At 37.4% G+C, this 15,767-nt stretch overlaps 2 protein-coding genes across 2 annotated transcripts; both read right to left on the bottom strand.

Moving 5' to 3' along the window:
- Nucleotides 1-9,815: 9,815 nt before the first annotated feature.
- Smp_048690 (hypothetical protein) lies at nt 9,816-10,826 on the bottom strand (the record flags this gene model as incomplete). Its single annotated transcript, XM_018796989.1, has 3 exons — nt 9,816-10,472; nt 10,511-10,734; nt 10,775-10,826. The coding sequence occupies 3 exons, from the start codon at nt 10,824-10,826 to the stop codon at nt 10,296-10,298; spliced, it is 453 nt and encodes a 150-aa protein (XP_018652075.1). The 3' UTR covers nt 9,816-10,295.
- A 621-nt stretch (nt 10,827-11,447) lies between these two features.
- On the bottom strand, nt 11,448-11,621 carry Smp_197850 (hypothetical protein; the record flags this gene model as incomplete). Its single annotated transcript, XM_018796988.1, has 1 exon — nt 11,448-11,621. One exon carries the CDS (start codon nt 11,619-11,621, stop codon nt 11,448-11,450), a length of 174 nt encoding a protein of 57 aa, XP_018652074.1.
- Nucleotides 11,622-15,767: the final 4,146 nt, after the last annotated feature.

The raw sequence follows: 15,767 nt of genomic DNA, 5'->3' as shown, positions 1-15,767 counted from the left end.
CGAGATCTGCTAGCGCCATTTCTGAAAGATATACATCAATATTATGAAAGTAGTATTTGGCATGCAAAAACATAGGAGTCATTAAATAAATCTGATCATTTTGTATAATATTAAATAAGGTCAGGACTTGACACACATGATATTGATCACCACCCAGTGATCAATCAATTGTGATTACATCTCAGTCTCACAGGAGGTCGGTCACGGCCCGAATAGCTCAGTGGTAACGTCTCTGACTGTGAAGCTGAGTGACACGGAATTGAATCCGTTAGGAAGTACCAGTTCCCTCAAGATTATAGGTACACCTTGCTGACGAGTGCCAAGTAGCACGAAACCCGGGTTCAGAGTTTCCTGTTGACCACCTCCAACCACCATCTTATCTCAACATAGTGCACGCAGTGTCGAGCCACCTAGACTAGCGGCCACATTGCGACTTGATCGATAGCATTCGATCAGCACTAAGAAGGACTTGACACGCATGACATTGATCACCACCCAATGATCAATCAATTGTGAGTTTGGTAACTCTTTACCAGTAACACCTTATATAATCGAATCGCGCCCACCCAGTTAAAAACAAAAGTCATAAGTGAGGAGGTTGGTAGATATATTTGATAGGTTATCAATATATCGAGAAGTGACTGATCTAATCTGGCTAATGATCGTAAGAAGTGTTTCCCACGCCGTTCTGAAACGTGATCTGGTATGGATGCATGAACGAGCTCCTACAGATAGACGAGTCCATTAAAACTAATGTGGTCAGCATCCAATGTCGAACACTTACAGAGCTATTGATTTTGGAGATTTATTTACAGCTACAAGGTGATTTCGAGAGAACTCTATATTTCAAGAGTTACATTCTCAAGTGTAAACAATATTAAGAAAGTTATAACAACCACTTATACCTTCAAGTAAAGTGAAAGTTGTTCAGTAGAATGGTATAAATGAGTGACAGATACCATTGCTCTTCTTTAGTTCTCAGTAATCACTTCAACTAATAAGGAAATCTCTGATGTTTGTTTCAAAATAATAATGAAGAATTGTTCTGCTGAGTGAGGTGTGAACATAATGATTTACATTTATAATACCCAGTACTGAATATATCATGATGTAGAGTTAAACCAACTTTCATGAACGAAGACTTTGTGTGGAATAGACAGTCGAACAAGAATACACATGTATCATGTTATGGACACATTGTTTTATATTAGCTACAGACTTGTGATATTCAGTGATTGCCAATTATTCCAATAAGGTAGGTGATTTCCTCAAATCTTGTCTGAGCTTACTGAATCACATATGGTTCATAAACTGTTATGTGGATCATGTTATCCAGTCAATTGATGAAACTCTCAATGACCAATACACTGAGAACGTGATGAGTAGTTTTGTCGAAACTGAAATCGTTCCTAATCTGGTATAAAACTTTGTGTGAAATACACTTAGTATTGTTTGTTTGAATCTTCCCATCGATGTGTTAGGACTGCAACTGGTCAGTCTCTACTTGGCATATGTGCATACTGTGCGTATTGCCTCAATATAGCCTTAATTCACAAGCATGTGGGTAAGCAGAGATGGATAGTGGCTAGCAGTGGAATCCAGGACGCGCGTTTCATCCTATTTGGAACTTGTCAGCTAGATGTACCTGCATCTCAGAGTTGATGTTCACTTTGGGACTCGAACCCAGTACCCTCGCTTCAAACGTCATCCAGCTTCAAACATCCAGCTGACGAGTTCCAAATAGGACGAAACGCGCGTCCTGGATTCCACTGCTAGCCACTATCCATCTCTGCTTACCATGTTTGTGTGAAATAGTCTTTCTTCAAGTGAACACTCAAACAGAGTTGAGTGTGAAGAAGTTGGCAACTTGATCACTTGCCTGGAATTAATTTTGTAGATGTTAATCCTCAGAAGTCACTTTGTCATCGACTCATTTTAGTGTGCTGTGAATCATTTTTTATCATGTCTGTATATTTTATTCACAGTAATATTTATATATTGTCAAATCACATGTAACGGTTACGTTTGGACATCTAACCATCGTGATTTTTCCGTTCCTTTGGTTCCGGTCTCTTTACTTTGTGTTTAACACAATAATTCATCACGTTTTACTATTTACCGACCAAGACTGGAATTATGATTTACCTTCAGTTCTCTCCTTCTCTTTAGCATTTCGGTTGTCATGTAAAAGTGGTTGTGTGTATCTAAACTAGCTTGTAAAACATTTTATTATTGTCAGTAGCAGGTTTTGTCAACTAGTGACTAAAAATCCACTTTGAACATTAATATAAATAATAAATATAAATATGATATCTGATTCCTATATTGTTTTCATCACAAAATGATTACAACTGAAGGACATTTGTTAATCGATTAAAACTGGACGGTGAATTTATTTCGATTCCAGAATCCCTGAAATTGTACCCACATAACTGATTAATCACTGATTTGTAACCTCCTAGAGAAGGTCTTTCGCGACCCTAATAGCTCGGCACTAACATCTTATATCTGACAGCGGATGATGCAAGTTAAAACTCCATAGGGAGCATCGGTTATCTCAAAAATGAATATCAGTCTTTGAAACTAGTGACAGCAGACCAAAGTCAAAAAGGATTTTCTGTTGACTATTCCCAATCATCTAATACTTTACATTGAAAACCCACAGGTTTTCCAATAAGCGAATTGCCTATAAAACTATGAATCAGAGTTCAAAGATTTATGTTTCATTCACTAGCCAACTACGTTACACTCTACATGAGAGAACTACACCAGTCACAACCTTAATAAACCTACTGCTTTGCAGTGAGTTCGCAATTATGTTTGATTAGGTGACTTGTGAAGGTTTGTCAAGGCCCATATCATTTTTAACGCAATTCACTGACATTAATTAAGGGACTATTGAAAGTGTAATTTGAATGATAAGTATTATAATTCACTAGTTAGGTCTCCGTAATTTATTATTATTATTTAAGCACATAAATATTGGTACAAAGGGGCACCAAATATATATGCATCACAAATCTCATTTGATTTGTGTGAGGGCTGTGATACTGCTCAGGTGCCCAGACTGAAGCAGGTGGTTTTCTTAGGGGATAACAGACGGAGCCTTTGACCTAAAGCTCTAACCCACAAGGCAGTGGAGCATCGTGAGGAGATGCAGTCCCATGGTAGCCAGTGACCAACAATTGGTCCATACGCCATTTGTTCCCTCAGGATACTGCAACCCATGTACACCATCGGTTTGGAATCAGGGTTTTCCAACTCCTCTACGTAGACTTTCTGTGTCCACCGACCCGGGTGAAGCGCCGGGCATTCACTTTTCGTGCTCTCAGTTCCGTAAACAACAGTAATGCCACGAGAAAGCAGTGAGTAGAAATTCCCTGACAGAGGTTATATACGCGTGGCCATGTGAGAGCATTTGGAGAGGGAGAGTGGACTCTCCCCACTCTCAACCGTACCAGGGCATTTGAGGGATTTCCGTAATTTATTTCACAAAAAGTCTGTTTTAATTCAAAATACTGTTCAATATAATCAGCAGTCTACTTCAACAGGATATTGTTATATCCCGACAAAAATTATGGATGGTAACTTCTGATAACTGTTTATAGACCAATATGATATGTATATTTCCTATTGTTGTTATATTCCCTATTATTGTTACTCCTAATGGAGTATGGGCCGCCGACCAACATTCTCCAACCCACTCTGTCCTCACCCTTCCTTTCTAGTTCTATCCAGTTTTTGTTCATTCTTCTCATGTCTATCTACATTTCTCGAAGTAATGTGTTCTTTGCTCTTCCTCTTCTCCTTTGGCCTTCAGGATTCCATGTGAGGGCTTGTTTTGTGACGCAGTTGAGTGATTTCCTCAATTTGTGTCCTATCCACTTCCAGTGCTTCTTCCTGATTTCTTCCTCCGCTGGAATATTTTGACCTATAGACTACTATTATGCTATTTGCCTTTCTTCAGTTATGCCCAGTTTATTAATTACAGTTTTCCCCATTCATAGCCACTTTTGGCTAAATCTTTTACAAATTTAATTTTCTATTTTATGGTACAATGTAGTCTGTTTGGTTTGCATATAAACCTAGTATGTTTGAAATACATGATTCATATCGCGAAGGCTAAGATTGGTATTCTGAACTCAACGGGCACTGCTAGGCAGGAAGAAGACCGAGAAGAAAGACAGATAAGAAATCTAGACTGCTCGTATGGGTTTATGCGTCATTGGTCCAGTCGATAAGCCACTGTTCTGTAATAGGCGGCATCATTACGTTATATGTTAATAAGACACAATGCCACAAGTTATAACAGTTAGCCGAACGTACCTACACCCCAGTGTTCATGTTCACATGGGGACTAGAATCAGTAGGTCAGTGAGCAATACAATAGGAGCCTGGAATGAATGGTAGTAATTTGGTTCAAGTTATAACAGATATCAATAGAGAAAGTGTAAACTGTTCGTTATTCAGCAATACTAGACGTAGTAAACGTTTGATATTAACTAAATATACAAATTACCCTATCTTACCATGGTTATTTATTTATATTTCCAAATGTCCATTAAAACTTTCATCAGCCTAAACCAAATCAGTTAAATGATATGTTCAAATAATTTCTTATAGTAGTCTAACAAAAAATCATTTTGTTCTTTGTGAATCTTTAAGTTGATTAATTTTCTGTTGCAGTAATTAACTACTGAAATCAGAAATGAGTAGCTATCGATAAGAAACTTATCATTATAGACGATAAGTAGTTATCAGAAGGGGTTTTGTGGAGAATATAACATTTTCATAGTTGAAATCATGAGTCAATTGAAGCTGGACCACCAAGGAAAACCTGGAAGCACTGGAGGCACAATAGGACAAAATGGCCGTCCAGTGCATCCAGATAAATAGTTAGTTTCCATCGGATGACAACATACCTAGTCTTTCCATTTACATAAGAACTCCATACATATAATGTTTATATTAGTTTTCTCTTGTTAATAAAGATTCACGAATTCATTCCGTTTAACTGTAGAAACTATGTTCTATATAATCAGTCAGAAGATTGATTCCACTTGTCATTTTGAAATTTATCAACAACCAGTAGTATTCAATTCAGTTTGTATTGTTTGCTTGTATCTTCCTATTGTTGTTTAGGACTGCGATTGATCAATCTTTGCTTATAAATCTTGAGGCAATATCGAGGAAATCCGCACAGGATGCATATATGCTAACAAGAGACTGATCAATTGCAGTCCAAAACAACAATTGGAAGATAAAAGCAAACAACACCAAGTGAATTTAAACTTCACCCCGTTTCACAAGAAGGTGGCTATCAGGGTTCAGTAGCTAAGTGGATAACTCGATGACGTTTAAAGCAAACGGTATTAGATATGAGTCCCAGAACGGACACTAACTCCGAGATGCAGGTACATCCATCTAACGAGTCCCAAATAGGACAAAACACACGTCCTGGATTCCACCGCTAGCCACTATCCGTCTTCGCTTATATACAAGTTAACAGTATATTGGTCAATGATTCTATCTTTAGAAATATATTCATTTGCAGACTAGGTACTAGTTACCTGAAAGAACTCTCAATCATTCTTATATATCGTTACTGAGTCAGTTTTTTAGATTATAAACAATTTACAAAGAGTTTACACGCCAAAGTACTGTAACAATCTGTAAATGTAAATGTGGATCCTATACATATACATGGGGAAGTATAACTAAAATAGGCCTCTATATACAATGTTATCTGGAGTAAAAATAGGGACGGCTAAATCAAGACATGGCACGGATTTTTCAATATGACTGATATCAATATTATTTTGACTACATTGTAACACTTATTATTAAATTTCATCTCATTGCATTAATTCGATGTGGAGATATGAATGGACATACATTTGTACTATCGTAGTGAACAAGAAGGAGCTATATCAACTCACTTGTTTACATTATATATTTTGGTATTCGAACTAACCGATAATTCCTGTTTACTTTGTTGCACGTTCATTACGAGTTACAAATATAACACACTTATTTATGCTCATTTAGTTTTACCTGATCTAAATTGCACCATTTCAGGAATTCTTAGCACATCAATTCGAATACTTCTAATCATTATATATATACATATAAGGTTTAGAAAAACCTTGATAACCTGTTTACATTTCTTTTATTTCGTCTGCACCTGGTAATTAAGCCTCCAAAACATTAAAACAATATATTACTGCGCAAAATTTTACACGTTTATTGGTCACTAAATATGCTGTGTGACTTATATTTGTGACTAAATGCAGAACAGCTTAGTGAAGATTCTGTTTATATGAGAAATTATAAAGTTTTCATATGTATATTCGATATATTTTCACCATTTCTTGTGATTTCTGAAGAGTTCTACTTCAAGAGTTTGGGTCTGTTAGCAAATATGGAAACAATTTATTACAATTGTGTAAATTCTAATTCTGTAAGAGTTATATTCATGTTGATTCGTTAAGGATTCTTTAAAATGGTCAGTTTGATAGGTAGTCAACACCTGGCCCAAAACCTGTTGTTTTCAATTAGGCCAAACTGTTTGGAGCAGCATATTACACCATCAGTATGGTTACGCCCCTCTATGGGTACACAATACTGTTTGTTTATGCTCTTTACTTTGATAGATCGGAGGCTTTGCCTCCGGCAGCTAACTATAGGTTGGTTAGGATCCATGTCATTAGAATCCGTCAGAACGGTGTTTTGAAACTACAAGATATAAACAGATCTGCGGTTTATGTATAAACTAATGACTTTTTTGCACTTGATCCGTGTATGACTTCGAGTTCTAAATATTATGCGATTGCTTGTGCTCACCTAACTCCATTTAGCCTAAATTGCAATGTTTCGAAAATTTCTAGTTAATACAATAATTTGAATACTTCTAATTATCATAAAATCGTAAATCGTAACTGGCTTCAGGACATCTACGAATTTGTGATGATGAAATTTAAAAATAAACACCCCAAAATGGCAACCATAACATCAAGTTTATTTTTACAACACAACTGTAAATCCTCCATTGCAATGTTATACCATCTAAGTTGAGAAGGAAGCATGAAATCTTCTAACACAACAAAGTTATGGACTTATAATGAAGAACACTCAGAAAATTTAAAGCTGATCCATTTTAAAACTAAGCAAATATGAATACCATCAACTATCAGTTTTAATCTATCCATATTTGTTCTCTTAACTCCGCCTGTAGCTCCTCCAGGGGCTACTGCCGGTCCCAAGCCCGGGTAAAGGAGGAGGGTTGGGTATGGGGTTAGCGACCCCATCCCATAGAAAATCAACTCGCTAAAAAAACGCTAACCAGAAAAAATCATTCAAACCATTCAAACTCTGCCCTGGGAGTAGAAGGAAAAATGACGTCTCATGATGAAAGCCGAGTTCCTTCGGAAGTCATGAGGCCGATGCACCTTCTTACAACCAGAGCGACAATTTTTATAGGTACATGGAATGTCCGGACAATGTGGGAGACCGGCAGAGTCTTCCAAATTTCTGCGGAAATGAGGAAATACAACCTAGAAGTGCTTGGAATCAGTGAAACACATTGGACAACAACGACTGTCTTCAGGAGAACTTCTGTTATACTCCGATCATGAAGAAGAAAATGCCCCACATACACAAGGAGTGGCACTGATGCTGTCTAGAAAAGCACAAAATGCACTTATAGGATGGGAATCTCATGGACCGAGGATCATCAAAGCCTCCTTCAAAACAAAGAGAGAGGGCATTACAATGAACATCATCCAATGCTATGCGCCGACCAACGACTACGATGAAGACGCTAAAAACCAATTCTACGATAGGCTGCAGTCAATCTTCGAGAAGTGCCCAACCAAGGACCTGACCATTCTAATGGGAGATTTCAATGCCAAGGTTGGAAAGGACAACACTGGATACGAAGACGTCATGGGACAACATGGACTGGGAGGAAGGAACGAAAACGGTGAGAGATTTGCAAACCTATGTGCCTTCAATAAACTGGTCATAGGTGGCACCATATTCCCACACAAAAACATACACAAAGCCACTTGGATTTCACCGGATCACACTACACAAAATCAAATCGACCATGTCTGCATCAACAAAAAGTTCAGGAGGACGATGGAGGATGTGAGAACCAGAAGAGGAGCTGATATAGCATCCGATCACCATTTGCTGGTCGCCAAGATGAAACTAAAACTCAAGAAGCACTGGACAATGGCGCGGACAACATCACAAAAGTTTAACACGGCCTTTCTTCGAGATGCTGACAAACTTAACGAATTTAACATAGCCCTCAGCAACAGGTTCGAGGCCTTTCATGACCTACTCAATGGAGAGGGAACCACCATAGAGAGCAGCTGGAAAGGTATCAAGGAGGCAATCGTTTCAACATGTCAGGAGGTTCTGGGCCAAAAGAAGCACCATCACAAGGAATGGATCACTGTTGGTACACTGGATAAAATTGAAGCAAGGAGGAACAAGAAGGTAGCAATCAATATCAGCCGAACAAGAGCAGAAAAAGCCAAGGCACAAGCCGAATACGCAGAGGCAAACAAGCAAGTGAAGAGGAGCATCAGGACCGACAAACGTAAATATGTGGAAGATTTAGCGATGACAGCGGAAAAGGCTGCAAGAGAGGGAAACATGAGACAACTGTATGATACAACAAAGAAACTTGCTGGAAATTACCGTCAACCAGAAAGACCAGTGAAAAACAAGGAAGGCAAAGTAATCAACGATATTGAAGAACAACGAAACAGGTGGGTAGAACACTTCAAGGAACTCTTGAATCGACCAGCTCCACTGAACCCACCCAACATCGAAGCAGCACCCACAGACCTCCCAATCGATATTGGCCCACCAACAATTGAAGAGATCAGCATGGCCATTAGACAAATCAAGAGTGGCAAAGCAGCGGGACCAGACAACATCCCGGCAGAGGCACTGAAAGCAAATGTAACAGCAACTGCCAAGATACTCCACATCCTCTTCAGTAAGATTTGGGACGAAGAACATGTACCAACAGACTGGAAAGAAGGACACACTTTGAGGAAATCACCCAATTGTGTCACAAGACAAGCCCTCACATGGAATCCTGAAGGTCAAAGGAGAAGAGGAAGACCAAAGAACACATTACGCCGAGAAATAGAGACAGACATGAGAAGAATGAACAAGAACTGGAAAGAACTAGAAAAGAAGGCCCAGGACAGAGTGGGTTGGAGAATGCTGGTCGGCGGCCTATGCTCCATTGGGAGTAACAGGCGTAAGTTAAGTTAAGTTATATTTGTTCTCTTAGTTATGATGGAATACACAAACTGTAGTATCATGTTCTAAAATTTCTAAACTCAATACATGGTGAAAATATAGTCCAAACAAGAACTCCTCAAGTTCGATCTTCCTTGGAGTTAAAGGCAGACATAAAAGTTAATTAAACATCGGAAAATGATTTCTGCGCTGCATTTCATCGTGTTGTCTGGTAACCTTTGAACCTGAAATTTTACTAGCCCTCATTTCCCATCATTCGTAAGGAAGACATTACTCCCTATATTGCTAAAAACTAAAATAATCAATGACACAGTTTGAGTGTCCCATTCGTCAATTGACTCATATGTATTGCTTTCTCCAGACTACTTTAACCCAATTTATGTCAAAACTGTTTGATAATGGCAGAGCTAATAAGTAAATATTTGTGCATCGCTATTCTACTTACTATAGCGTATAGTTGAATTAAACTTCTGTTTAAAGTAGCTAAAAATGAAGGATACAAGTAGTTCCACGTAAAAACTGTTAATTTTCGATTGTAAGTAGTATCGTATTCTAAATCACATACCTACAGAGAGTGAGGAAAAATATTGCAAAACAAAAAGAGCGAAATCTGTAGGTGCAAGTAGAAACTGTAAATGCACCTTTCTGGAAATCACAGTATTTCTGATACATATTTGAGGATAAGTTGTTGCAGAGTTCAAATGGAGAAAAAATTGTGTGGTTTCCTCAAAATAGTAAGTGTGGAAAAATCAGTACACCAGACAGTGTGAGTATTTGTGCAGCACTTTTATGTGGACATTTTTAATTATAAATGTTTGGTACGGCATTTATTTGGCAACGTATATATAGTCGTATCCTTCCAAGAGGTTGATGTCTTTTTCTATGTCTTCCATTTCTTTTTCAAGCCATAATTTGTGATGCATTTTTGGAGGCGTATCGATCATAACGGATAAAGACTGATATTGTCTATATCTTTGCTGCCATTTGTCTTTCAGTTGGTCGATTAAAGACTAAGTTGATAGAAAGTCACGAAAACCGATAAATAATCTAACCTTTTTCTCATCTTTTGTGATAACCGTCAAAGCATTCTTTTCCTTAAGTTGCTTAATGTACTCTTCATAGTTCTTTTGGGCTTCAGCAGCGGCTTTCTCACGCTCAGAGAGGTATTTCGGCAATTCCCCAAAGTCCTGTATTCACTTGAAGTTGACGAATAATGAGAGCTCACCTTACGCCTAATATAAATAGGCTCAAGACCAGAAAACTTGATATCAAACTTATGACCTGTCCTCGTATCTACCATAAATGGTTTGGGCTTTGGAGGCACTGACGCTTCGATCATCTTTATATTCTTTTTGATAAAATCTTTGCATGATACGACGTTCAGTGATTTAGATTTTAGAGATGGTAGAGGTTCTTTTTTAGCTGAAAGGCTACATTTATAATAGCTGTCTGTATATTTATAAAAAATGAACCGACAAAATTAAGATACCCTTCAACAGCTCATCCTTTTTTCTAAATAATTCAGGTGCTGAGTGCCTCATCTTAAGATAGCATTGCGGATTTGGTGGATTAACTTTTGGTACTCCCATAGTTTTACAAGGAAACTTTTTAATGTTGAATAAGGATATTACTTCTCTCTGGCTACATGATCTATATCTAAAGCTAATATAGTTACAATAAAACAAAATTGCCTTGATAAGGAAGCTTTAGGTGGCTGTTCCAACGGTATCAAATTATATATGCTTTCTCTCATTGAAAGAGACTGTTTTAAAAAGTGCGCGTTATTATTGTCATAGTGCTAATAACATGTACAATGTTTCTGGTATTTACCAGTATGGACCATTTATTTCTCTATCATCGCGCTTAAGTGTCAGAAAACGAATCAAACCTATTAGTGGCATCCATTGTGGAGCCCGTTTACTTTACATCAATACATCCATACAAGAGCTTGATTATTTTCAGGTCATTAGAGGCATCCGTCTCATTACAGTCATACTGCTGAAACTAGAAGCCAGAATCTCATCAAGCATCTGTTTGATTATTAACAATAAACTTTGAAGAACTGGAACTCAACCAATGATAAGGAATGAAAGAGCCAAAGTCAATGAGGGGATGCAAATAAATTTAGATCAATAAGTAGGTGAGAATAATACAAAGTAAGATCATTTGAAACAGAAAGACGAAAAAGAAAAACAGAATATGAAATACTCCTCGTATACATACGTGTGCCTATGTCTGAGCATGGGAAACCCCTTATGTACGCATTTCACTCTTAGTTTTACTTTAATTGTAAAGTAAGTATTCTTGATACTTTCATCCTTGCGTATTCTGTCCATATTTTGGCTTTAAAAGCAATTAAACGTATTTATTTCCCCTGTAATTTTCAACACAACCACCGTCCGTTCGTCATACACCATTCCAAAGACAGTCTTTGCATAATTTTACTCCACTAATTCACTTTGTGGGGCCCATCCATAGTGCATCTTTGCGTTTAAATGTTGCTACTGAAAATGGTTGAATTGACCTGTCATTTGACGATAGAATTACATCCCTAGTTTGCCTTGGATGTTTTAACTCTTCAAACAGGTTATCGGATAAGTATTTCTAAACTTATAACCTTGTAGTTTGTTAGTACAGAGTAACGATCTCCGTATGGAAGGAAATCCTTGCTCTTTTATCAGTTGGCTATACTAAGTCTCTCAAGTATGGATCTGTCTACCCATTAATATGTAGGAGAAAAGTCGTCTCCACTTGGGTTAAGGCACTGACATAGTTGGCTAATTAGCTCAAACTCAAGGCTAGAAATGCGTGAGTTTGAGTTAAGAATAACGGCCCTGGTCAATGAGTGAAAGTGAACTCGAAGGCAAATCAACGGGAGTAATACTTGACTTATTCATGGTTTCGAATTAGTGTAACAAACTGTTATTTGAGAATAAATTATCATTATTAAAAAGATGTACGAATGAATAAATAAGGTTACCACAAAGCTCAAACAATTTGAAAAATACAATTGTGTCCAAACTAGGCATTAGGATAGAAAAAGTTGTACGAAAAGTTACATTTGAATTGCGATAGCTTTGAAACTGAAAAGGATATGGCAGTCAATCATATATCAAACGCATGCTTAAGCTTTATTGGAATAATCGTGGATATAACTAGACGTTATTATTTTAAAGACTTTGAATAGAGTCAAATAATGTTCTCATTATAATAATAATATATTCTGAAAATAATATTTACAGAATTCACACCAGTTTACAGGCATGATCAGATTGTTATAAAAATCAACATTTAATGTAGAGAACAAACATGAATTATAAGAAAGTTTTATGTTTGCTGGTTTAGTAATTGATAAACAGTTTAAATATGGCATATATCATGGCAAGCCAATGCAACACCAGGGAACTTGTCATTTTTTCATCAAGTGGATAGCCTGATGATTGGCCAACATTGTTCTGTAAGGTTATTACCAGTGCCAGAGCGAGTTATTATTAATTATCTACAACTAGAGAAAGTAAGATTAAAGCAAAGAGCACGGGACAACAAAACAACGATAGCAAGTAAGAGGTTAAACATTTAAAGTTACGATAATCTCACTTGTGGAGTAAGATACACTTGCAGGCGCTAGAGCATTTAATGCATTTTCAGAGGAGCAAAAAGCATTAATTGAGCGAACAAACAATGGGAGAGAGTTTAACATACGGATAGTTTGGGGTAAATTATTCCAGAGTCTAGAAAACTTACAGGTAAAGTAATTCATATAGAGAGAAGATCTAGAATATGTTTGTTTCGCTAAAGACAAGGAGTTACGAATGTCGTAATGTGAAGCCTTAGCATATTGAATCGCCTGACTGGATGTGAAGGAGAGTTTGTTAAGTATTTTGAAAAAGAAGATAAGGTTAAGTTTGAGTCTCCTCATCCATAAAGGGTCAAGCCCTAGTTTACTACACCTCGAATTATATGTCAAGACACTATCAGGTCCAAGAGTACGAAATGTAAATCGTCTCTGTACTGATTCCAGTCTTAATTTATCCTTTATGCGCGTGCTACTAAGGAGAAACGCGCAGTATTCGAGGAGTGGTCGAACACAGACTTTGTACATTAGAATACGAGATTCGCTGTTATGAAGGTTTCGAGTTATGAAACCTATAAGGCGTTGAGACTTGGACGTTTGTTTCATTACCTGTTCAGTAAACGACAAGTCATCGGAGTACCTAAGTCCTAGATCTACTACTGTGTGTAACCTAGATAACATTTCCCCATTTATGGTAAGATTAAGGTTGAGTGATGTATCACCGAAGCATAGCCAACCACATTTAGCTGTATTGAGCTCCAGCTGCCATTTTGAGCACCACTGTGCTACCTTGTTAAGCTCCGTGCTGATGCAATTTCGAATATTGCTCAGCTCATGTGGAGAAAATGAGTACACCACCTTAAGATCGTCTGCAAACAAAAGGGACTTACCCACACCAAAACACTCACAAATATCATTAATGAAAACTAAAAAGAGCAAAGGACCTAAGACACTACCCTGAATTACCCCACTTCTAACAGGGACTGCGTTCGACAATGAAGAGTTGATTTTAACTATTTGATGTCGATTGCTGAGGAAGGAATCAAACCAGGCTAGTAACGGGTTTTCGACCCCATAAGACGCGAGTTTACCTATGAGAAGTTGGTGGTTGACCATGTCGAATGCCTTAGAAATGTCCAGGTATAGCACTAATACTAGATATCCTTGGCTACGAAGCGAATAGACTAAATTAAAGAAGTCAAAATGACATGTCATACAGGATCGATTTTTAAGAAATCCATGTTGCGAATCATCAATAAATTGTTCAGTCAATAAATAGTTGGATAGTTCGTCACTAATAATTTTTTCCATAATCCTAGATATAAGTGGAGTAATATTTATTGGCCGATAGTTGTTCATGTCAGTCTTATCTCCGGATTTGTAACGTGGTATGATGTACGCGGTTTTCCAACGGTCAGGATAAGAGCCTGATTCCATAGAGAGGGTAAACAGCTTAAGGAGAAGAAGTTGGATATCTGGACCACCATATTTGTAGAGAAATGATGAAATCCCGTCTGCACCGTGACCTTTCGAAACCTTGAGCTTATTTATAACCTTACTAATTTTCAGACATGTGAAGGAGATAGATGTTATTGAGTTACCAGTCAAGCATATAACTCTAGAAACAGAGCCATTTATGGATTCTTTGTCATTTGCAAAATTACCGCTGAAAAGGTCTGCTATAGTTTTTGGGTCATATATAAAACTATTATTATGCAGGATGCATGGTATATCAATCTTTTGAGTTGATTTAGCACGTTTATTGTAAAGGTGGATTAGGTTTTGCACTTTTGAGCTAGTACGTAGTGCTAATAGCTCTTCATTGATGGCTTTTAACCTATGTTTCTCTTTAATTTGGTTAAAAATTATTGTTATTTGTGTGACTGCCGTGAAGTCGTTAGATTTAAAATAACGTTTCTTTAGGCGTCTTAGTTTATTACGATATTTAGCTGGTATATATAATTCGTAATGTTTACTAATCCTGTAAGTCTTAATTGGTGCACAGGAGTCTAGACAAGAGTTAACAATGAAATGGAATATATTGATGGCATCTGTCAGACTATTACATGAGAAGAATTCATCCCAGTCTGAGAGTTTGATCAGTGAGCGCAAGAGGTCCCAGTCTGTATGCTTATAGTCTCTATAATTGCAGGTTCTTTGAATTGGTCGGTTGTAGGAGGGATAGATGGGGAGAGCACAAGTTACTATCCTATGATCACTGCTTTCAAACTCGTTGTATACTTGTACAGATAGGGGAATGATATCTCTACTAAATATTAGATCAAGTGTATTATCACCCCTTGTTGGGGTACGAACCCACTGTGACCAGCAGTACAGATTAAGGATTGATAAAAATTCATCATTGCTAGACTGACAACTACCGGTACTCCAGTTAATCCCAGGATAATTGAAATCACCAGTGATAATCTTAGCACTGAAGTTTAGAGTAGATGCGTGTATAAATGCATTGATAATACAATCATTCAAATTATCAGTACTATCAGGAGCTCTATATATACAACCTAGGAGTAGACTATGGTTTAGGGTATTGATTGATATCCAGATCGATTCTGGTAAACTATTCAAGATACTATCTTCAACTTTATTAGTTGTTAAGGTATCCAAAGCAAATATAAGACAACCGCCTCCTCGCTTAGTTTCTCTGTCACAACGATAGAGTCGATAGTTTTGGATATTTAATTCGGAATCGGCCACTGCTGGATAACACCACGTTTCAGTGATAAGTATAAAAGAAGGCTTGGCTAGAAAGGCTAAGGTTCTCAAGGCTGAAATTTTGTTCAGAAGTGAACGTGCGTTAATAAGTAATAAGTTTAAAAAGGGAGTGTGTAGTGTAAAGAAACCGAGAGCATCCTTATCGAAGGTATGAGTTCTAGCTATGCCTGGACTA

Source organism: Schistosoma mansoni, chromosome 4 (genome assembly GCF_000237925.1).
Source record: "Schistosoma mansoni strain Puerto Rico chromosome 4, complete genome".
NCBI lineage: Eukaryota > Metazoa > Platyhelminthes > Trematoda > Strigeidida > Schistosomatidae > Schistosoma > Schistosoma mansoni.
Note: the sequence above shows the minus strand (reverse complement) of the source record. Positions and strands in the feature narration are given on the sequence as shown.